At 34.2% G+C, this 26,097-nt stretch overlaps 2 protein-coding genes across 51 annotated transcripts in view; one reads left to right on the top strand and one right to left on the bottom strand.

The window, feature by feature from the left end:
* The window catches only part of LOC147831238 (uncharacterized), a 650,544-nt gene that overhangs the window by 62,164 nt on the left and 562,283 nt on the right, over positions 1-26,097 (bottom strand). The gene's annotated exons all lie outside the window — the stretch shown is intronic.
* Positions 1-26,097, top strand: part of si:dkey-178k16.1 — a 151,129-nt gene that overhangs the window by 90,156 nt on the left and 34,876 nt on the right. For all 50 annotated transcript variants that reach the window (XR_015523222.1, XR_015523223.1, XR_015523229.1 and 47 more), the window contains exons 2-4: positions 3,842-3,909; positions 4,103-4,264; positions 20,888-20,992. Coding sequence is in view for 39 of the 50 variants with exons in the window: in XM_087306659.1 (XP_087162785.1) it covers positions 3,859-3,909; positions 4,103-4,264; positions 20,888-20,992 (318 nt within the window). In the remaining 11 variants the exon portion in view is untranslated. The remainder of the gene's footprint in view (positions 1-3,841; positions 3,910-4,102; positions 4,265-20,887; positions 20,993-26,097) is intronic.

Genomic DNA, 26,097 nt, shown 5'->3' with positions numbered 1-26,097 from the left:
AGCCATGGTGAGGGCTATGTGACTGCGTATAAAATGTTCGTTCATTTTCTTTTAGGCTTTGTCCCTTTATTTATCTGGGGTTGCCGCAGCGGAATAAACTGCCAACTTATCCAGCATATGTTTTTATGCAGCGGATGTCCTTCCAGCTGCAACCCATCACTGGGAAACATCCATACACATCCATACACTCATTCACACACATACATACATACGGACAATTTAGCCTATCCAATTCACCTATACCACATGCTTTTTGGACTTGTAGGGGAAACCAGAGCACCTGGAAGAACCGCACACGGGGAGAACATGCAAACTTCACACAGAAATGCCAACTGACCCAGCCAAGGCTCGAACCAATAACTTTCTTGCTTTTAGGCGAACTTGCTACCCACTGAGCCATTGTGCAGCCCAAGTATAAATCAGCCATGTATTAATTTATGTAACCGCATGCTTCCCTTTATTTATGATATTGTATAAATTTATTGTACTTTATACTTGTTGATTATTAAAATTATAGCTTACTGAGTATAATCAGCAGAAGAGACGGCTATTTCGTACTTCATAATGCATTTCCTCTGATAATCTTTATCGTGTGCAACATCCACTTTTTTGAAAACTAGAGGGTGTGTTAGTTTGTTCTTGATCTGCTTCAGTGTATTAGGGCCCTATCTTACACCTGGCACAATGTGGCGCAAGGCGCGGCGCAATACTCTACTGCTACTTTTAGCTCGGCGCAAGGGTCATTTTGAGGTGTTGTGCCATGCTGTTTAAATAGCAAATGCATTTGCATTCAAATGTGTGCCCATAGGCGTTCTGGTCTAAAAAAGCAGGCGTGTTTTGGTGCGTTGCTATTTTGAGAAACTGTAAATAGTCTGATCTTTAGACCAGAACAAAGTCGGTCTATTGTCTGGCGCAAAGTGCGCCTGGCTTACACACTACAAACAAGATGCAGAGCAATACGCAAATATCTTTACATATGAAAAATATATAATATCTTAAGGATATATATATATATATATATATATATATATATATATATATATATATATATATATATATATATATATATATTATTGTTCATTTATTCATTTGCTAGAAATTAGAACTGAATTTAGAAATAGTTTTTAAACAAATCTTTGCGCTTAACAAACAAAATTAATTATTTATAGGCTAATTGATGTCTGTGCGTAAAGGTTTCCCTATCCACGAGAGCAAAAGCGAAAGTGAACTTACTTTACGTCAAAATGTGCATATAGCGCGACGCAGCTGGCTCTTAAAGGGAATGGGAGATGAGGCTCTAATTGGTTTATTCTCAAAACACACCTATAACTCATTAGGAAAATAAACAACCCTTTTAGACCATGCGCCATGGCGCAAAGTGAATTTTCCCATCCTTAAATTAGCAAAAATGCGTTCTGACATGCCATGAAATCGTTTGTGCCCTGCGTTTTGCGCTCTGCGCATAGACCGTCAAAATAGAGCCTTTAAAGTGTGGTTCACCTGGAAATTCAGATATGAAAATGACTCATTAAAGCTTTTGTAAACTCACATGGTTCTGTTTATTGTTCTGTTTATCAAGGTGTTTTAATTATTGAAAGATGTAATGTAACACGAAGCACTGTGTGTTCTTTTACATGCTAGCAGCTTGCTTACAGTAAATGATTGTCACGAGCTTCATCTCTACAAGTGTTTGAGTGCTTTTGAAAGTGCAACATGTGCCAAACTGTTCACATCTGTAGTGAGAATTTAAATCTGTTTATAAATTGTTTGTCAACAAAAGCTTTTCAAAAGAGAATTTGGTCTGTCTTTTAAAGGCAAATAAAAAACTACAACAAAAACAACAACAGCCAAAAATATTAGTTTTGTATTTGTACCGCTGGGATGTCAAGTTAAAAATAAATAAATGAATATATAATGATTATTCAATATTTTACTGTTTCAGAGGATTATGGTGATATGCAATTTTATTTAGGATTTTTTATTGATTTGCTAAATTTGATAAATGGATAGTAATAATAAGAATAATAATAAAGTTTTTGATTATTTTTATATTAATAGTGATATTCATTTATTTAGGGATTTTCATTGTAACAACATAAACATTAAATAATTATGATTATTCATTCATTTATTTTCTTTTCGGCTTAGTCCCTTTATTAATCTACGGTCATCACAGCAGAATGAACTGCCAGCTTATCCAGCACATGTTTTACGCAGCAGATACCCTTTCAGCTGTAACCCATCACTGGGAAACACCCATACACTTCCATTCACACACATACACTAAGGACAATTTAGCCTACCCAATTTACCTAAAGAATCGGAGCACCCAGAGGAAACCCACACAAACACGAGAAGAGCATGCAAACTCCACAAAGAAATGCCAACTGACCCAGCTGAGGCTTGAACCAGCAACCTTCTTGCTGTGAGCCGAGAGCGCTACCCTCTGTACCACTGTGCTGCCCCGTTATTATTATTTAATTTATTAATTTTAATTATTGTTATCATTATAAAGTGACTATCTGAAAACAAAATGAATGAATGTTATTAATAATAATATTATTATATTAATAATAATAATATTAAATAATAATATTAAATAATAATAATATAAAAAAATTTATGTATAATAGTATTTGTATTTTTTCCCAGAGATGGGTTGCGGCTGGAAGGGCATCCGCTGCGTAAAAACTTGTTGGATAAGTTGTTGGTTCATTCCACTGTGGCGACCCCGGATTAATAAAGGGACTAAGCAGACAAGAAAATGAATAAATGAATGAGTGTTTGTATTTACTTTATGACATGCTTTATTGGTTTATTAAATTTTAGTTATTTGATTTATTATTATTAATAATAAATAATAATAAATTAAATAACAACAACCACAATAATAATAATAATAATAATATGGCGACATGGTGGCGCAGTAGGTAGTGTTGTCGCCTCACAGCAAGAAGGTCCCTGGTTCGAGCCTCAGCTGGATCCGTTGGCATTTCTGTTTGAAGTTTGCATGTTCTCACCTCTTTGCGTGGGTTTTCTCAGGATACTCTGGTTTCCCCCACAGTCCAAAGACATGTGTTACAGGTGAATTAGGTAAGCTAAAATTGTCCATAGTGTATGTGTGTGAATGGGAATGTGCGGGTGTTTTCCAGTGATGGGTTGCAGCTGGAAGGGCATCCGTTGTGTAAAAACATGTGCTGGATAAGTTGGCGGTTCATTCCGCTGTGGCGACCCCGGATTAGAAAAGAGACTAAGTCGAAAAGAAAATGTATGAATAATAATAATAATAGTGTTTTTTTATTTTATTTTTCATGGTTATTGTTATTATTTAATTTATTATTGTTTAAAATTGTAGGTATATCAGTATCTGTATGTACTTTGACATGCTTTGTTGATTTATTAAACTTGTATCATTTGATTTATTATTATTAACAACAACAACAACTATAATAATAATAATAATGTGACACAATAACAACTTTAAAATACTTGACAGTTAAATATAACCGTAATATATAAATGTTTAATATAGTCATATTATAACAAAATTTTTTATATATAATCATTACAATTGCATTTAGATGTATTTTTTATATTATATATAATTTTTATAATTTATATTAATGCATGCGCATAAAGATTCTTTGGTGTAATAAAATGTTTCCGCTAAATTTCAGTTTGCATGTCAAGGTATTCATTTTATACCCTGACTGACTGACATTTAAATATACATTATTTTCATTGCAATATTTGTATTATACCTGGCTGAATAATGAAAAAGTATATTCTTAAAACAGCATGGTTGACTGAAAGCTTAGTCTTTTTTTTATCATCACTTTAGGACTGCAAGTGATTGCTATGTCAGAGAGAAATTCAGCCACCAAGAACCCAGCAGACGGAGGTTTTACGGTAAGCCGAAGATTTAAAATTCATAAAACATCATGCTTAAATTTAATACTGCCTTTGACTAAAAAGTCACTCATGACTTATCCTTCACTGTATTTTCTTTGAAAACAAGATTTCAGACTTCAGATTTCAGTTTGTAGTATATACATGAAACTTTTCAAAAAATCTGTTTTTTTTTTTTTCATCACACACTCAGGATCACGATTCAAAGATGTCAGATGAGCACCGAGACACGGATGATTCGTCTGAGAAAACACCCAGTAGGATGTCCAGATCACCACAGAAATCCAAAAGACCAAAGACGGTGCCTGTGAAAGTCCTGCTGCTGGACGGCTCGGCCTACGAGAGCGGCGTTGAGGTAAAGCAGATGCTTCTGTACTAAAATATCAAATCAGCTGTTATGTTAGCTGTAATGTTCATTAATTCCAGTTTTTGCTTTGTACAAATACAACATTTTAATGTCACCATCAGTGTCGTAATAGTGAACTAAGGACTATACTGTTTTTAGCAGCGCCCCAATTTGTGCACATGACATACTAATTCATGAACTCTGGAGCCATTGAGCTGATTGAGACGCACCCAATGTTTTAAAATGTACTGGCAGTGTGGTAAATCAAGCTAGAAACATACTAGCAGTGTGCTACAAAATGGTAGCAGTAAAGTAAAACACAATTGTTTATTGCATAATTATATTTTATATGTAGACATACAGTACACAGCATAAATTAGTATACCTCCTGTTGAAATTCAACATTTTTATCAATTTTTAGATAAAATTTTTTTTTTTTTTAAAGATTATACTTTTTTTTTTTCATAAAAATGTATATTCATTCAAATAAGATTTTGCCCACTTAATTTAATAATAGAACACTATATTTTAATTCAAATGATTTATTTGACAAAAAACAAAAAGACTAACAAATTTTAGGTGTACTCATTTTTGGATCGTGATCATAACGTCACCTTAGAATTATAAGGTTCTATTTGACATTTTTGTCAAAACCTTTGACAAAAAAGTGATTGACATATTCTTATTAAATGACAACTTATTTACATTATGGGATGATTTATATAATAATTTATATAAGCTGTTTACATTTTAAGACTTTTATTAAAAAACAAATGTTACACACATACTGTTTCGTAGAAAATGCAAAAACTTTAAAGCTCAATATCTCAAAATTATTCAGAACGCAGATAGAACCTTACAATCGGTTATTTTGTTAAATTACTTCCATTTTTGTCTTTTGTACTCAGTAATCTAATGTATATGCATACACATATTAAATAATATAGGCTCTATTTTAATAATCTAGGCGTAAAGTCTAAGGCGCATTGTGGAAAAGCATTAAGGGCATGTCCGAGTCCACTTTTGCTATTTTAAAGGTTGGAAAATTATGGGTCTCTAATGAGTTATGTGTGTGTTTTGAGCATAATATACATTAAATCAATCAGAGTCTCATCTCCCATTCCCTTTAGGAGTCAGTTGCGTCACGCCATGACACATTTGCTATTTACATGACAGACTTTGTAAGAGGAAAAACTGAACTGAATTGTTTCACTAGTAAGGAAACAGTTAAACAAACAATCTGCAGCGAGGATTCAGAGCGAGCCTCCTCCATTCGCCCTCTTTCTCTTTACTTTACTTTTACTCTTTACTTTACTCCTTTACTTTAGTGGATAAGGACACAGTGTTGTACGCACTCCACTGAAGACATCCATTAGCCTACATAATTAATTTTGTTTGTTAAGTTCCTAGATTTGTTTCAAAACTTTTTCTAAATTCAGTTCTTATTTCCAGTAGTGATGGGAGGTTCGGATCATTTCACTGACTCGGATCTTTGAGTCTCGTTCATCGAGATGAACAAATCTTTTTTTCGAGTAATTTCGTTCATTTGGTTCAATTTGCCAAAATATTATTAAAATGTTACGAATTGCTTCCAAACACATCTACAACAAGAACAAAAGGTTGATCTCACTACAAATAAGTCATAAATAGAATACTATAGGAAGGAGAAAATAATAATTTAATGTTTACCTGCTCTTTTGTCTATGAAGGTATTTTTGTCTCTTTGCTCAGCTCACCTCTTCATGTCTTCAAATGTCAGTGGTTCGTTCACATTACACTAACAATCACATATAATCTTAACTAATGTACACAGTCTGAGCTGATAGGAGCCATGATGATTAGTTCACCTTTTGAGTCTTCTGGTTCTTGAGTCGTTCGTTTATCACGTGACAGAATGACTCAAACCCAAGGACTCGAGAGATGAACGGATCAATTCTCTTTCCGGATCTGAACGCATATTGGCCCGTGGTGAACGAAGGACTCAGACCCGATAGAGGATTCAAGAGATGAACGGATCAATTCTCTTTCCGGCTCTAAACGCATATGATTGGCCCGTGGTGAACGAACGATTCAGACCCGATAGAGGACTCGAAAAATGAACTGATCTTTTCTCGCACTACACAACGTGCACATGAGGAATGAATGAATCACTTATAGTAGTTTGTTCGAGTAATTTGTTCTTTTGTCACATAATGTGAAAGAAAGCATTAGAGATGAGTTGTTTAATAAATCAAAATGTCTTTGTGAAGCGTTTTATAACATATGATGCTGCAGGCATTAGAAACTTAAACACTGTTTAATTGTTGCTTATTGTTTTATTATTATAATTTTTATTTTATTTTATTTTTTTACCAGAAAAGCTTTATAACAAAACAGATTACTTTAAAATCACATTTATAAAAACAATCAAAAGAAAAACAAAATAGTGCACATCAAGCCATTCTTTTTAACAAATGAAAACAAGTAAGCTTTAAATTAAATACCACGTTTGTGCCATAAAAGCTTTATATCAAATAGGGCAAATATTCCCATTAGATTTTTTTATGAAACAGCAGTTTAAATGAATTTTTTTTTAAAATAAAAAATACAAACGACACAGAGCCTAATGAGCTTAACAAATCGACTTTAGAATATTAACATTTTTTTAAAAATAATTAGAATTAAATAATCTTTAAAACAACACTGTGTGGCTTTACTTGTTTGACTTGGCTTAAGGTTTGTTAGCATTCAAAAACACAAGCTCTGTTTCTTCTTTTTGATGATTTGAAGCTCTTCTTTTGTCATTACTTGTTGGTCGCAGGATAAAATCTTCTGCTAAATGAATAAATGCTAATGCAACCTTTTTTTATACACATTTTAGAAAATTAGTTCTCTTATAACAAAGCAGTAAATAGAGAAACAATATGTTTTAAAGCATGGTTCCATTTATTTGTAAAATAACAAAAAAATAAAACCACATATCCAGCAGTAAAAAAGTAACAACAACTTAGTGACAATAGGACAGACCTTTTATATTTCTAAGAAAATGCTTGTTAGGTACACATTGTTTGATGATTTTTTGAAAAGTCTAAAATATGATCCATAATGCAACAAAAATGCAGTTTTGCATAAATAATACTAACTGAGGTTCTCCATGGAGCTACAGTTTAAGATCAGAAATGCACAGGATAATAATAAAATAATAATATTATCAGTAATAATAGTATTACAATAATTAGTTATTATGATGCACCCGTCTTTAAAGAAGATTTAGAACCATTTACTTATTTCTACATCCAATTCTGCTTTAGTGTCAAGTCAAGTAAGAAAGAAAAATGACTCAAACCCGATAGAGGACTTGAGAGATGAACGGATCAATTCTCTTTCTGGCTCTAAACGCATATGATTGGCTTGCCTATGAACGACCTATGACTAATTTCCAGCCACGAATAATAAATAACCAAACAAACATCCTATTCTTATGCCACATATAGTGATGCATAAGTCTCCAACACCCGACAGGTGGACAAATCTAACCTTGCTTTTATTAAAACAAATATAAATATGCTTGTAATAAATAATACTTTAAATACAAATGCAAATTTTCATAAATAATATGAAAAAAAAAACTGAGATAAGACATAGAGGTAATGGTTTTATTATTTATGTAGAAAATAATAATTTTTGTAACATTTTAAACCCTATTTCTTTTTCCTATATGTAAAGATATTTGTGTATTGCTGTACATCCTGTATGTATTAAGTAGGGGTGTGTACAGTACCTGATAACCGGTTATGATAATTACTGAACCGATATTGAATTGTCCTCATCTGCATCGCGGTGCACCGAAGAAACAACTTTGACACCCCTAGTAATAAGCAATGTGTAAGTGTTTGGACCGGCAAAGCTGCATAACTAAAGTGGTCTGCACTGGACTTTAGACCAGCTTTTAGTTGGTTAATGGCGTGGTCTATTTCAGTTCATCAAAATAGCAATGTGCCAACAATGCGCCTTAACACACCCCCTTTTTAGACCAGCACACCCATGGAACCACAAAGTGCATTTGCTATATTAACAACGTGGCACAAAACATATAAATTAGGGTTGCGCTGGTCTGAAAATAGCAACAAATCGTGCCAAACATGTCTTGCGCCTTATTGTGCCAGGTGTATGATATATCAAATAAATTAAGTTATTTAAAAAACATAAATTCTACAGTTCTTTTTCAAAACACTTTTTTTTTGATTGTGCATTTAGAAGTAATCTACATTGACTGCAGGAATAACAACTCAGTAAAAATTTAGTTGATCATACTTAATCATCATTATTCATTTGCATTAAAAGGAGATGGTGTAATGATTTATAGTTTATTGAGAGCAATTTCACTTGTGTTATGACAATTTTCAGTTTTTTTAGTTTTGAACTGATTTATTTAAAGGGTTTGAAAGAGCTAATGCGCGCAGGGAAGATAATTAAATTCCCAGCCCTATCTGCATTTTGGTTATGAAGATGCAAATTAATGGTGTGGTTAATGAAAATATCTCAGATTTAGCTATTTCAAGAAAATAGCAAGTCACTGCTTTTAAAGACTTTTAAAGGGCACCTATTTCACCCCTTTTACAAGACGTAAGATAAGTCTTTGGTGTTTCCAGAATTTGTCTGTAAAGTTTCAGCTCAAAATACCCATCAGATATTTTATTATAGCCTCCAGAATCAGCCAATTTTGGTGTCTGAATACAGTGTAGCTGTTTTTGTGGCTAGTGGCTTTAAATGCAAATTAGCTGCTTCTCCCCGTCCACTGTTCTTACGTTAGTGTCTGCTTCTCATGCGTTACAGTAGATAAACAGCAGTCAGTGATAAAGACAGACTTGGATGAAGCTGCAATACAGCTCATTTGTCAAAAATACCAAGTAAGTTTATTTGATGTAATTGTGGTGGAAACGATGAGTCACACACACGCATGCCGTTTGCAGTACACACAAACATACATATGCGCATTTACTGACACCATGCAGCCGTGATGGTTATATCATTGGTTATAAGATAGCGATTTTACATGCTTATATAAATATCACAGAGTTAATCTCAGTTGTTCTGTGGACATGTGTATACGTACATGCTATTATAGAAACCTGGCGCCTGTCAATCAATTAGTTGGGCGTGGAATGCCTCACTCTTGCCTCACATTATGGTGGGCCTCAAAGTCACTGGAATTTGGGCCCTATTTTAATGTTAAAAAAAAGATTTCTTGTGTTCATATCACTTCAATATGACTGTGAACACACTATACATACACACAGTTCTGTCCAAACAGCTTACAAAAGATAATTTTCATCATAAGTGCCCTTTAAAAGATATACTACAACCATTGCAATATTGAGAACGATAATTTTATATCTGCATCAAAAGTATATCCCATATATTAAATACATGTTCTGAGCACACAAAATCAAAGTAAATAAATAAGGTTTAATACATCTTACCCATTTCCCAGTGATAGGTTGCAGCTGGAAGGGCATCAGCTGCGTAAAACATATGCTGATTAAGTTGGCGGTTCATTCCACTGTGGCGACCCAAGATTAGAAAAAGGGACTAAGCTAAAAAAATGAATGAATGAACGTCTGACCCATACCAATTATCATATTTACTGACAATTGGAATATCAATAGACAAGTGAAAATTTTAAGTGCAATAGCATCGCCATAGCATGGCCAATAGCATCACATTGGAGATGGCTCTCAATAAAACACAACCACCCACACTGACCTTTACCAATATTTCTAATATTCCTAAGTACGCAGATCCTTTCAGAATACTAAAACAACAAACTTTACTAAACAAACTTTACTAAATGTGTGTATAAATGTGAATGTACAGAAATGTTTCTGTGCACAAATACTATTAGTAAGAGGCTGGTTTGTTTTATTCAGATACGAAAGCTAGTTTGCTTATTATCTGGCCATACAGCGGGGAGGGGGGGATGTTTTGACATTATGTTCAGACTGCATTTCACACAAGCAATTTGTGAGGGCTCACACTCTTCAGAAAAAAAAACAAAAAAAAAAACAAGGCAGAATATGACAGAGCTCACAGTTTAAAGCCTAACACACACTGTTCTCACTGTCATCTTTGACGTGATTGGCCTGCTTTCCTTTACATAAGAGCTATTTCACACTGATGCTTTAAATGCATTTACTTACAGGGTCATTGGACTGAAAACCCTTCCACTGTTTATTGGCTTAGAAAGGATTTGCTTTCAAACAGAGAAGAAAAATTAGGTTAAGGAGTTTTATAGACATACACCTATATTCAATATACATATATACAAAACTATGTATGAGCAATATCACATGAGTAGCAGTTTGTTAGCTTGAGGCCACAAGCCGAGTGCCTTAGTGTCTCACCAGTGATGATATACAGCCATATTGCACTGCTACGACTGTGATATTGCATTCATATAAAAGTTGCATGGCATAATCATGTATATAAAAAAGAAAATCAAACACAGAAAGTCTAAAAATCTTTTTGTATGAGTATCTACTTTCTTCAGCCATTCATTCACATCTGCAGCTGATGTTAAAACAGCAGAAACGGTTGCTACTTCACCAACGTCACTTTAGAGATAGTATTTGAATGATTATCTAAACATATTATCTAAAGTGATGACAAAAAAGGCGATTTTGCTCATGTTTTAGGATTATAAAGCTGAACGTCATGAAATGCCATCAGTCTATAGAGATTTCCCAGTATTTATCTGGTGCAATCGAGAGATCACAATAATTAACTCTGAAAAGCCAAGCCAAGCAAACACTAGCAGATTACTATGATATAAATACAGCACTACAACATACAAAAGAGAGAGATAGACTCAGTATGTCACTTACCTGTTTTATAATGATTTGATCAGCTGTAGATTAAAATGTGAAAATAATCTTTCTGCCCTAAGGAATTACTATACAGTGTCTGTCGCCATCTTGTGGTGCAACCTTCTGCATTGCTCAGAATGTATAGTATATGGGCTGATGGCTGCCCATATCTGAAATTATAAATATTTAAATCTGGCACTATCCTTGTAAATAAACTGCATGCAATCTAAACATCTACATTTTTGCCTAAAAAGCCTCAAAAGTACATTGTGCTCTCCAATAGTTGCAATATTTAACAAACTGTAATAATCTGCTGTCTATGTGGGGGAAGTAATACACAAGAGTGAATATTCTCTATGAGTGCTGTTATTGCAGAATATTGCGTAGCTAATCAGATTCGGCAACCAGACAGAACTCTTGTATAAGATGTAATAAGGAACATGCACAACATGGATATTGTTAGCACTTTGAAATACAGTAAATGCGGTGCACTGTTAATGATTTTTGTAAATTACAAAGTATTTAACTGTAATATGAACTGTATTTTACTATAGAACCGTTATGCAGTATGTTACTGTATTTTTAAGACATTATGAAAATGAATGTACATTTTACTGTAAATATATACCATAATGTAAATACACATAGCACAAGACAAATGGTGCTGAAAATGTATACACAGTATTTTTTTCATAACAAAACCAAATGCTTGTAGATTTAATTGGTCAGCTTAATAGTTCAAATGTGAACATTTTCACATAATACTACTGATTGAAATTTCTGTTTCTATTTATAGGGATATTGTACATTAAGCTACAAAATCGTTTATTAATCTTAGATGATGTAATTTTTTTAGTTAATGTCTAATAAATCATAAAAATCAAATACGTAATTAGAACAATTCATAATAGTTTTTATTAATAGAGTCAATAACTATTTTAAGTAAAATATTGTTTTTATATTAATATAGTAACTGTTTAAACTTTATTTTGATGGTCAACTTGAGTATTAGTAGACTGTCTGCTTAATATCTGTTGATATGCTCCTTCAACGAAAATTTAACTGACTTAAATAAAAAACTTTGCAAGTACATGTCAACTTACACTAACCCCAACCTAACCGTCTACCTATAATCTAATGAGAATTAGTTGGTATGTAGATGCAATGTTACTTAAATTTAAAAAATGGACCATTAAAATAAAGTTTAACTGTAATAAATCTAGCTTTATTTTATTGTTGATTTTAATCCATTAACTTTCATTTATTAATGAGACTTTGCGCTCTATTTTAACGATCTAGAATCAAAGTTTATAGCACATGACGCAAAAGCATTTATGGCGTGTCTGAAAACACTTTTACTATTTTAAGGGGACGTAAAAACATGGTTTGGATCACGCGCATGGTCTAACAGGGTTGTGCTTATTCTCTTAATGAGTTACGGGTGTGTTTTGAGCATAACATTCATTAAACCAATCAGAGTCTCATCTCCCATTCCCTTTAAGAGTCAGTTGTGTCACAGCATGGCACATTTGCTATTTATAAACTAAACACTTCACTAGCGAGAAAACAGTTAAACAGGTGTGCGCATCTGCGTTAAAAAACATGTCCTCTATTCAGCCTCTTTCTCACACTTTACTTTTACTCTTTACTTTACTCCTTTACTTTTGTGGATAAGGAAACCATGTTGTACACAATCCACTGAAGACATGTATTACCCTACATATTTAATTTTATCTGATAATTGCAAAGATTTGTTTTAAAACTATTTCTAAATTCAGTTCTAATGTCCAGCAAACAAATAAATGAACAATAATAATGAAGTGTTGTCAAAAAACTGAGTTATATCCAAACACAGGAAAATATCAACAAATTGCACCATACAGATCTTGCGCCTTATTGCGCCGGGTGTATGACAGGGCCCTTAATCGTAAACTGTTACCTGTTGTACTTTTAAATTAATGCCTATGAAACATTCATTAACTGCCAACACATTAAGACAATAAAGTAATACACAAAATATTTTTGTGCTATATTTCTTAAAATAACTTTAATTTAAAAAGTGTATGTCAATACCATGATAATACCATATATCGTGATAAAAACTAATCACAACAATAAATTTGACACCGTCATAAACCTAAAGGATGCATGCGCATACTCCATCATAAATACTCAACAATTAAACAAGATAAACTCCCAATTGCAAAGATAATTTATGAAAACATCAACATCACACAATTGTTTTGCATTTAAATGTTTTGATGCCATTAGAACTTTGTATTAATTGCGTCAACAATTCTAACATTGACACGTTCTGGAATACTGTGGCTCAGGCTGTCGAGAACCAGAAATCCCAAAGATGTTCATGTGATCCCTGGATTTCACATTTCACTGCCGTCAAGGGAATTTCACTGCAGTTTGGCATTCTCCACTGGGAATTACCGCACATGAGATTTGAATACTGGTGTGGGCTGATGGGGGTGGGTGTTCATTGATAGGTGAAAAGCCCTCCCGCACTAGTTTCTCTCCAGGGAGGGCCACATACTGCTCTGAGATCAGTGCCAGTGCCTGTCTGCGTGCCCCAGGGCTCTGCTGGATGATGGATTTCCAGGCTGCATTCACACATGGCTCTTCTCTGGGCTCTTACACTTGGTTTTTACCGATGCTGCAACTCCTACCGAGAGAGGCAGACTTCCAATCTAAAGGTCAAAGGCCGCCCATACTTGCAGTCTTTTACGCTTCGCTGAAGGAGAGGAGGATGGAAAAATCTATAATGGTGACATGGTAGTGGTCCCATGGAGTAAATAATACTACCGCCTTTCAGAGGAAGGTATACTGGGCTTGTGTATTTGTCACCTAGATGTGAAAAAAGCTGTCATTATTTACTCAGCTTTTCCAAATCGTTTTGACTTTGCTTAGTGCAGTGAATGCGAAAGGAGATGCAATGCTTTTCTTTTCCCATAAAAGAAAAATGGATAGTGATTCACACTCTGAGAGAACAAATATAAAGCAGCCAATAAGACAGCTGGCTGCTTTTAACACTCACATGTGTGTTTTCAGGCCTGCTTTGTGCACTTGTGAGTGGTCATGCACTGCATATGGCAATGCAAATTGCAATTGTCATAATATTGTATCAGTATGCTACCGTCTAGTACCATTGAGTTGTATTATTGTATTTTAAATGACTTTTTCATTCTCTGTTAAAACTTGTAATTTTAGTTTTAGTTATTTTAGTACAAAAAATGAAATAATAATCATAAATGTTGTTTAGTTAACTAGCTGAAAATTCAACCCTATATGTTTTAATATGTAAATTTTTTTAGGTATCAAAAATGATTTTTCTTGGTTTTGGGTTAGATATATTAATGATGTAAAAAAAAATCTCACTGATTCAGGTGCATACATTTATAAGCTTATAAACCATCTATTACAAAATACATCTTAGGTCTACATTTTTCCATCTAATTGTTCTAATGCAATTCAAAATCTTTTTCATTTGCAATTAGTTATTCATAATGAATTTTTACTAGTGCCGGGCAAAGATAAATCATTCAAAATAAAAGTTTATTTACATATAATATGTGTATTAGGGGTGTAAACGATCACAACCCACAGTTCGGAACACACGTGACCCGTGGATTAATTACTGATTGAACTTGTAGGTTAATCCAACATTTTTAACAAATCGCGTCATTCAAAACACGTATATGAAAACACTTGGCTTCCCTGTAAAATATAATTATGATTTACACTTTTTCAGTTAGTTACAAACAATTATATAGCACTGAAGTACTGTGAGAACAGTTTATAGTTCAAATAAAAATACTGATGTTTATGGTAAAAATTAAAATCACCATTTAATGGAACTTGACACTGGTGGATGTTGTAGCAGTTACAATGCTTAACCATTAGGTGGCGACAAGCAATCATCAAAATTGTGTCAATGAATAGGTTTTCAAAAATGTTCCACCTATAATGACACATTAAGTTTTATGTGTGTATTGTGCAAGTTTTTATGTGTACAAGATGTTAGATTTATATATTTTTAGCATTAGTAGCAACGGTAGTAAAGATCGTTTTTCTTTTTTAAGCTGGTTCTTTCTTGATTTTTAATTTTATTGAAATAACGCATCTCACTATAGTTGTTAAACGTGATATTTAATTAATCTTGTCTCTGTCTAACGATTCTTCGGTCTTTTGAATCTACCAGTTAACGTTTCACAACATCAGTACACTGCTTCAATCTTTTGCTTTCACGCTTGTACTTAGTAATTTTAGTGAAACATAGATTACTCTACCTATTCCTGCAGAAAAAAAGTAACTGACGGTGGTAATTTGTGTGTAACTTATCTTTATTTCTTTATGATTTGATTACTTATGAATAAAACAAAGACCATGCGGGTCAGGTAATTGAAACAGTAAGCTACAAATAATTTGTTATGAATTAATTATTCATAAATTATTAAATCACCACCACAAACAATGACAATGCTATCGTCCATCGCTATGTTTCACATTAGACATCATACAATGTCTAATTGGTTGACACCGCCCAAACCTGCAGTGTCAGTTGCGATTGTAAATTTAGAGCAGCATAGTGGCTCAGTGGTTAGCACTGTTGCTTCACAGCAAGAAGGTCACTGCTTCAAGTCCCGGCAGAGCCTGTTATTTCTGTGTGGAGTTTGCATGTTCTTCCTGTGTTTGAATGAATGAATGAATGAATGGATTAATGAATGAATGAATGAATGAATGAATGAATGAATGAAATAGTTAATTAATTAAGTTTTTTTTTCCATTTTGGAATTGTACCGTCTTTCCAAAATTTCACAGATCAGATCTCTTGATCAATGCCAGGCCAGTCTGTATGCCCCAGATGATGGATTTTCCACTATTGTGGACATCCACATTCATTTTAAGGAAATAAAAGCAGCCGACAGATCAGCATCTCCTCTTCTGTTCGTGAGGTGAAAGAAATTCATACAGTGTATTAGTATGGCTGAACTGAAACGTCTAATGGCTCTGCCGGAACAATGGATTTTTTCTTTAGTTGATCAAAAGAAGAATATCTCAAGGGCCTAATATATCCAAAGTAATGTTAATGAATATTTCATCAATTCTTTCAATCGCATCATCACTCATGAAATCTTTTGTCTCTGGAAACTCTAGAGCAACTTTTTATTTAAGCCTTGCTGATGGATGCAAGCTGTGAAAGTACAAAACCACCTACAATCACAATGGCAACAAGTACAACTGTAAGCCAGAACTCACAATGCTTTTCTTTACCCAGAGATCCACCAAAAGTCAATCCTTCAAGTGCATATGTTGAGCCAAATACTACTAAATTGCCTTTATATACAAAAATAATGCTTTGCTGTAATTAAGGGGTGACTGACTAACTTAAGAAGCCTTTTTATGGTAGCACACCCACTCTCTTTTTCTCTCTCCCTCTTAAAAAAAAAAAACCCTGTGTTTAGCCATGAGAGGCCAGGGAGACAACGCACACACTCGCGCACACACACAACCTCATCACTTCTGTTGCCATGGAAACAGCTGCGCTGTATCCCTGTCGCGGCGGGGTAACAGGCTCCCTGGGCGGCGAGTGCTCAGTATTTCTGTAGAAAGGCAAAGCCAGTGCCAGTGTCTCAAGCGTGTTGCATATGCCACTCTTTTGTGCAGAATGGCTGGGTGTGGTTGGAAAGATGCACAGATGCTTAGCCTTGATAAAATGGAAGCTGCCATAGTGTTTTCTTCAATAAAGTGATGTGTATATATGTTGTAAACATCTTAAAAATACAATGTGTTTTGCAGAAATAATATATTCGGTAGTGACATTCCTTATAGCTATAAACAGATTTTCAGAATTTGACCACCTTTACCTCAAAATGACTGGACCAATCTACAGTACATGCCATGAAAAAGAAAGACACAGGATTAATTCCTGATTAAAAAGTAGGGTGTGGCTAAAACCAGCCTCAGCCTATCAACTAAGAAATACACAGTTTTGGCATAGTGACACGAAAACTTTAATAAATTAATTTCATTCTTTAAAAATAAAATCTAAAATATGATTTTTTTTACTTGAATTTTTAAAAATGACCAAAAATATATTTCTAAAATGAAATGAGAAAATAAAATGCATTTTTTATATCATTTTCACAACTTTTGTGATTTTTAATTTAGGAAATTTAGGTGTTAGTGTTTGGAACAGCCACCATAGCTCCCAATTGAGAGTTTTAATATATAATGATTTTATTTATATTCAACTTTCTAATCTTTAAAATACACTAACTAGGTACACTCATTAGGTACAAAAGTCCAAATTATCGTTAACACATATTTATAATCAGCCAATCACATGGCAGCAACTTAATGCATTTAGGCATGTAGACATGGTCAAGACAATCTGCTGCAGTTCTGTAGCAACAGTAACTCAAATAATAACTCGCTACAACTGAGGTACGCAGAAAAGCACCTCTGAATGCACAACACATACAACCTTGAGGCGGATGGGCTAGATGAGCAGAAGATCACACTGGGTGCCACTCCTGTCAGCTAAGAATTGGAAACTGAGGCTACAATTTGCACAGACTTACCAAAATTGAACAATAGAAGATTGGAAAAACGTTGCCTGGTCTGATAAGTCTCGATTTCTGCTGCGACATTCGAATGGTAGGGTCAGAATTTGGCATCAACAACATGGAATAATGCATCCACAGTTCAGACTGCTGCTGGTGGTGTAATAGTGGGGAGGATAATTTCTTGTCATTGGGCCCATTAGTACCAATTGAGCAACGCCACAACCCACCTGAGTATTGTTGCTGACCATGTCCATCTCTTTATGACCACAGTGTACCCATCTTCAGAACGCTACTTCTAGCAGAATAACGCACCATGTCAAAAAGCGCAAAACATCTCAGACTGGTTTCTTGAACATGACAATGAGTTCACTGTAATCAAATGGCCTCCATAGTCACCAGATCTCAATCCAATAGAACACCTTTGAGATATGTTGAAATGGGATATTCGCATCATTGATGTGCAGCCGACAAATCTGCAGCAGCAGAAACACCAAAATCTCTGAGAAATATTTACAGTACCTTGTTGAACCTATGCCGCGAAGAATTAAGGCAGTTCTGAAGGCCAAAGGGGGTCCAACTTGGAACTAGTTAGGTGTACCTAATAAAGTGGCTGGTGAGTGTAATTGGATCTCTGTAGATAGTAGAAGGATATTAATCAACATCTAAGCTTTTAAAACTCAAATACTGTATTTTTAATTGTGTATTATGAATATTAGATAGTGGTTTTGCACCAATTCTGTAGAAAGCAAGAAAAATCGCTTTTTCGAACAAGAAGAAAAAATAAATCGGGACTTGATTTTGTCAATCAGGAATCAGGAAGACCCGTGTACTATATGATATGAATGGCTTAGATAATGTACATCACTTTCTCTAAAGCTGCTGTGAAACAATGCATATCCTCAAACCCGTTGTAAAAACTAAATTGAACCTGACTTGATTTATGCTCTACATTCACCTCATTACTGATGCAGCAAATGGACTGAAACTAAACGGATCATTTACTTTCTACATATTAGCTTAAAGAGGTCACATGAAGTGTTTTTTATTTAGTGTGTTATAGCTGTTTGTACAGTATGTGTATAAAATCAGCAAAATTACACAAAGTTGTCAACAAAATGATTTTTGTTCTTTCTAAAACAGAAGCTCTGCTGTAAACAGTTCAAATTCAATCAAATTCTCCCTCACGTATCCAAGTCACAATGTGGAAATATTTGCATAATGCAGCTTAAATTAAGTGTTAGTGTTGAAGCAGCCATGTCGTAGAGATGCTCTGTTTTTTGATGAAAACAAAAGCACTTTATTTGACCTTCCAAATGGGGGGTCAAATAAAACAAATGAGTATCAAGTGCAATAAAGTAATGTTTATATAGGAAATTGGTTACACTTGTTTCTTCCACATTAAATAACTAGTCATCACAAAATATTGCCAGTGCATGCTTTGTAATTATAATATTATTTTATATTGTAATTGATTTACACATCATATATGTTAAACTTCTTGAAATTACTTATGAAATGTGGGAAATCACCGCAACGAGAGAGTAAATTATTGAATTCATGACACTTTTCAATTTTTTGCAGTAATAACATGTAGTTTCAACATAATCAGTGTTTAGATGCAAACATCTATAAATGCCATCTGAAATTCTCCTCTAAAATTAGCATTTTTATCAGGCTCATGTGTGTATGTTCAGTAATATCATTTTTATTGCAAATAGTAAGTCCTTTTCCTCATCTTTAAAGTGAAATATCTCAACATAAACAAATCTTTGATGAAAATTTCAGACAGATCTTTCAAGTTCATATTAGAATCTTCAAATATTTGTAATTTTTAAATTTTTACTGTAATGGAACCATTATTGTACTTTTGAGATGCTAAAATCCAGTTTTTACTCATCCTATACTTTATGTGAACAAGATATACAGTAGAATGAACTGCTACTATTTTGCACAAAAAAGTATGTCTAACAAATATCCGGTATAAAATACAAGTTTACTGCACTTACTGCACAAATCGCATATTATATGTTGCAACACAGGCTCATCCTGAAAATATAGCCCTATATACATTTCTAAAGATTGAGATTTATGTAGCCAGAGGAATGTATGGCTGCATTTCATATTTAAATTGAACGCTTCAGGGCAGTGTGATGCCATTCCTTTTCGCAATTACCAGATAACTGCTTACCTCTGTGTTAATGGCTGTTGTTAGTTTGTCCAGTGGCTCATGGCATACGTCAGAGAATTTGAGATTGTTCAATGTTGTTCAATGTAGTTCAAGTCTGGCAAAGAACGGTTCCAGAAAGCAGGTAAGACAAAAATAAAAGCCAAAATATAAAACAAATAAATTACAGGGTGAGAATGTGGTAAAATCTGAAAACATGGTAAAAAATCAGGCTGCTACGCTGTGTTTTCTCTTTCTGAATTGCTTTTCAAAACACTGTGAATTGAGATTAGGAAAGTGGGTGGGTGCTGGTCAATCTGTGCTTTTAAAATCACTATCGGTTGGGATAAGAAAAGGGAGTGGGTGGGGGGATTGGTCAGTCTATCAGTCAGTCAGGAGACAGCAGCCTCTGGTGGACTTATGCTAAAAGAAAAGGTACAAATGGCAATTTGAAATCTCACCTACACAATTAATACATGTATAAATGTGTTATTTTTGTGATGATTTCTAAATGTTATGCGGTACAGTCTTGTTGATCCCTGACTGTCTGAAGCATGAGCAATAAAGGCACCGCCCTCTTCAGAAAGCTAATTTGCATTTAAAAATACACATACAAAACAGTGTGTTTTTGCTCACACTTAAAGAATGTAAACTTGGACTTTGAAAATGCACAAATAAATGGATCTGTGGAGTATTTTGAATTGACACATTCTGGGGACATCAGAGACTTAGAGTATTTTACATATTGTCAAAAGTCATAAATCTTTTCATACTTAAAAATATTCATAGCGCAAACATTTCAAATCAACATCTATATGACCCTGGCTATCAAATATGATGTTTACTAAATCTCCAAGACATCTTTCCATGACTTGATAAAAACCCAGGTATTATTATTTACTCAAGGAAAAGATACTATGCCCTAGTAATGACAAAGTGACCCTCCTGACTTTGATTAAAAATGGTAGGGGCATTTTCTACAACGACCAACACTTAATCAATCTCTTTTCCTTTGTGCTCTTTCTCTGCTCATCAATCAAAACAGAAGCTCTGTAAAGGACAAGTGTTACTGGATATGGTGTGTGAACATCTCAACCTGTTGGAGAAGGACTACTTTGGTCTGAGCTTTAGTGACACGGAGTGTCAGAAGGTAAGAGTTCATCTCTTATATCACTTAATTGCACTATTTTACTTGCATAATTATAAAATTGCTTTAAGTGAATAGTCCACCCAACTATGAAAAAACACTGGTAATTTAATCAACTTCAGGCCATCTAAGTTATAAACATAAAAAAAAAACAACTAGCTTAAACTGTGTGTAATTCATGAAATGCAACAGGTGTCATTTCAATTTTAAAATGCAGATAGAGACAACACAAAATTCTGGCAACTTCTGATGATACGTTTAGATCTAAGTGAAACATTTGGTCTTTTAATGAAATTAATCAGTATTTAAAACATTTTGACTTGTAATCTACCTCTCAGTCAACACGTTCTTTAGCATAACACATGAAAACTGAACTGATGCCACTCAGTACACCTCCAAACATTGGCATCAGTTGACTTTTGGCACACTGTAAAACTATTTCTTTGTTAAACTTGAGTAAGTTTACAGAGCTTAACATTAACATCTATTCATTTACTAGACTATTTTATCCAAAGCAACACACAGATGTGGAAGGCATGAGTTGATTGTTTCTTTGCAAAGTGCTACTAATTAAAAATCTACACATAAAAAAATGCAAGACAGGGTAGGAGGGGATTAGAAAACATTTTCTTTAATTTATTTTTAAATTTTATTTTGAAGTTTAGTTTTCATGGAAAAGGTGACTTCTTAGGTTCCTTTTGAATGTTGCCAGTGATTTGGCAACCAGTCATATGTCGTACCGGGGTATTTGTGGAATAGCCAAAAATATACAGTATGGGCCAAATTAATAATTTTATTTTATGCCAAAAATCGTTAGAGTATTAAAGGGTCATGAACACTCCCCCTCTTCCCCCATCTCAGCAGGGTGTTGTCACACCTCTAGTTTGAAAGAAGTCTAGAAAGTTGTTGAGTCCAGTTTTGTTTAGGTGGGAGTGTCGAGTGGCGAAAGAGAGAAGGGTTTGCATTAAAAGGGGAGTTTCATTATGTGCACATGCAACACAAACAAAGACACAGGGGAGATGGACAATGACTTTACATGGACATTAGTAATCAAATTATTTGCCCTAATTTGAATAAGATAATAATATCATCAAGGTGTTTACATGAAATGCTTTTTGAAAGTTCCTGTAATGATCCCGAAACAAGTCATGAATTAATGAACAGATGTGCTGAAAACTCAATGACAACACTTTTGTATCCGCCAGTATAGACATCCAATCTCCATGCTGGCATTTACATATGATCCTATTGCCTTGACTTTGTTTTAAAATTTTTATTTATTTATTCATTTTTTTTTTAACTGAAAGAATATATTTGCTCAAAGCAATGCAAAAACAACAAATTTTCACTTTTTAGTGAAATATATGTGTCCTAATTCCAGAGATGGGTTGCGGCTAGAAGCACTTTCGCTGCATAAAAACGTGCTGTATAAGTTGGCAGTTCATTCCCAGATTAATAAAGGGACTTAGCCAAAAAGAAAACGAATGAATGAATATGTGTCCTAATAGTGTTTTTAGCAACGTGGGACACATATATGACTGTCAACATCTCAAAAAATGCATTTTGGTGTTTTGTGACCCTTTAAGTAAAGATCATATTTCATGAAGAAGTAAATATGTATAAATTGTTACTAGTAATGTGTAATCTCAATTTAGACTAATAAAATATTGATACTTTGTTTAACACAGACTCCAGATTTTTTAAAAGTTGTATCTTGACCAAATATTGTCCTAACCAACCACACATTAAGGAAAAGTTAATTTCAGCTTTATTCAGCTTTCAGATAATGTATAAATCTTATGACTTATGATTGGTTCCATGGCTTTTGGAGGGAGTGTAGACTTGTAGAAGTAAGTGGAGATAGGATGGTGCAGAGCCTGTAGTCTTTGTGCATGCAAGCATCAAAATGTTCAACTTGATATACAGTACAGTAAGCTGCAAATGGTAGCCAGTGCAGGAAGATAGGTGTGATGTGGGCTCATTTGACCTTGGTAAAGACCAGACGAGCTGCATCTTTTTGGATAATTTGAAGAGGTTTCACAGAGCAGGATAGCATTGCTAGAAACAACAAGTGCTTGGGCGTAGGTTGTGCACCCTGCTCTGTAAGGAGAGTCTGATCTTCTAATATTGTAAAGAGCAAGCCTACATTATCGTGCTGTTTCCTATGTGATCTTTGAAAGACAACTGGAGATCAAGCATCACTATAAGGTTCCTGATTGAATTATAAGGGATAACTGTAGATAACCCCAACTGGATAGTGTGATTATGACATACTGTACAGTTGGTACTACAGGGAGAACAAGATACTCTGTTTTGCCAGACTTATCTGCTGGTGATGATCGTTCTTCCTATTGAGATGTCCTTCAGGCAATGTTAGACCCTTGCAGCTACTGTAGGATCATCTGTTTCAGATTGAACATATAATTGTGTGTCATTAGCATAACAATCTACTTGAGTGATGAGACCCAGAAAGTGGTGGAAACTGGGAAGAGAAGAACTACAAGAACTGATCTACGAGGAACCCCTATGTCAGCTGGTATGCTTTGGATATCTTTCTTCTATAAGTCACCCTGCATGATTTGCTGGTTAGATAAGACTTACTCCAGCAAAGTAGGTTCCAGTAATTCCCACTGAGTAGATGGCGGATAGGGAAATCCAATTATTCAACATAAGTTGGCTCAACTTGAAAATAAGCTTTGTTTCAAGTCACAATTGTCGTGACATACTTTGAAGCTTAAGTTTAAAATACAAAACTTGCTGCTTCAAATTAACTGAATTAATAACAATGGTGCTACAGTATAATGTTTTACTGTACTAGAATGTCCAATCTTTCTCCTGGTCACTGTCTTGTATAATTTCAAACCAGTTCCAACACACTTGTCTAGAAATTTAATATGAGCCAGTTCACGTGTGTTTGATTAGGGTTGGAAACACTAAACACAGCAGGTTAGCCAATCTGCTAGAACAGGTTTGGACACTCATGATTCAGTAGTAGTAAAAAATTATGTACTGCAGAGTGTGAGAAAAAAGGAAAGAATTGTCTTGATGAAATCTGAAGGCAAGTGCTCACAGGAGACCAGATGGAAAACGTAATGTCTCTCAGCTGAACCTTTGTCACTAGATCTCTGAAAACGTATATGCTAATATCAGGAGAAAAAAACTTGGATTTTATGAATCACCAAGGAATGTGGGTTCAGCCATAAACCATTTTTAGAGTTCTTCAGAAGAAAGTAAGGCAGCTACATCTTGGATGGCCTGAGTAAATGAACCACACATTTTCATTGTTGGGTGAACTATTCCTGAATACTCAGAGCAGATTCTTCGTGTTCTTTTTGTTATTTGTATTGTTTCCTTTCTCTGAATGCCAGTGATGCACAATATATCGGTGTCAAACAACAAAAGTTATTTTTATTGTTACAGTCAGGTTAGAAAATATAGTATTGGAAAATGGAATGCATGCTGCTGCTTATTTTCAAATTTTGACACAACAGACATGCTCTTTAGAATAGTGTACGGTAGAGGGAATAAGAGATTTCAGCAATGTGGCTGTTTCTCACCAAGAAAAATATGGACTTCAGATTATATACTTTGTAATTTATCATTGCTTTGGAACAAGGCTGGTCTCAATTTAATATAGGCTCAATCTTAGATTAATTAAATCAATTTTTAACTGTATTATTATATTTTTTACATTACTTAAGACATAATTTTATATCTGGATGTTTTTTTTTTTTTATCTTTTAGAGCATTATACAGTGCATCCGTAAAGTATTTATAGCACTTCACTTTTTCCAACTTTTTTATGTTACAGCCTTATTCTAAAATAGAATAAATTCATTTATTTCCTCAAAATTCTGCACAGAATACCCCCTAATGACAATGTGAAAAAAATATTTTTTGAAATTGTTGCAAATTTAAAAAAAAAAAAAATTAAAAACTTTAAAAATCACATGTACATAATTATTCACAGCCTTTGCCTTGAAGTTCTAAATTATGTTGAGATGATTCAGCAGTTTAATTGGAGTTCACCTGTGGTAAATGCAGTTTATTGGACATGATTTGAAAGTTCATCTTCCAGCAGGACAACGACCCAAAGCACACCGCCAGAATATCAATGGAATGGCTTCACAACAATTTGGTGAATGTCCTTGAGTGGCCCAGCCAGAGCCCAGTTCTAAATCCTGTTGAACATCTCTGGCGAGATCTGAAAATGGCTGTACACTGTTGCTTCCCATCCAACCTGATAGAGCTTGAGAGGTACTGCAAGGAGGAACGGGCAAAAATTCCCCAAAGACAGGTGTGCCAAGCTTGTGGCATCATATTCAAAAAAGACTTGAGGCTGTATTTGCTGCCAAAGGTACATCAACAAAGTATTGAGCAAAGGCAGTGAATACTGATGTACATGAGATTATTCAGATTTTTTTTTTTTTTTTTATAAATTTGCAACAATTTCAAAAAAATTTTTTTTCCACATTGTCATTATGGGGTATTGTGTGTAGGAAAATAAATTAATTTAATCCATTTTGGAATAAGCCTGTAACATAAAAAAATATGTGGAAAAAGTGAAGTACTATGATTACTTTCCAGATGCAATGTAAACAATAGATAAAGGATAGGAGGCATAGATGAAGGCCAAAGTGTCTTCTTTCCAATACCTAAATTGTGTTTGATGGGGTCAAAAATTATTATCATTTTATTTATCATTATACAGGTGTGAATCCCAAAAGTGGGAGTGCTGGCTACCAGGTTATTGGTTTTGTAACAAGCTAAAAAAAATATTTAAATGATGTTTATTTGCCCATGTATCAATTTCCAAATATAAAGAGTCAACGGTATCACCCACAAGTTCTATATTGGTGCATCCCTAATAGCTGCTGTAGATGAACTTATTGACTGCTAATTTTATTAGCCTGATTTAGTCACATTTAAACATCCAAAGCAATCTTACAGTTCCCTCATTTGTAACTAGGCAACAGGGGATGTTGGCCAATATGCATGATCTCGTTTTAACAAGAGCCTCCTTATGTTTCCCATCTATTCCCACTACTACGACCTCTTGTTATAAAAATACAGCATTACTGGCTTTGCCGCGCACATAAATGACTTGA

This window comes from Danio rerio, chromosome 23 (assembly GCF_052040795.2).
Source record: "Danio rerio strain M-AB ecotype USA chromosome 23, GRCz13ab, whole genome shotgun sequence".
Lineage (NCBI taxonomy): Eukaryota > Metazoa > Chordata > Actinopteri > Cypriniformes > Danionidae > Danio > Danio rerio.
This window is presented reverse-complemented; position numbering and strand designations above follow the sequence as displayed.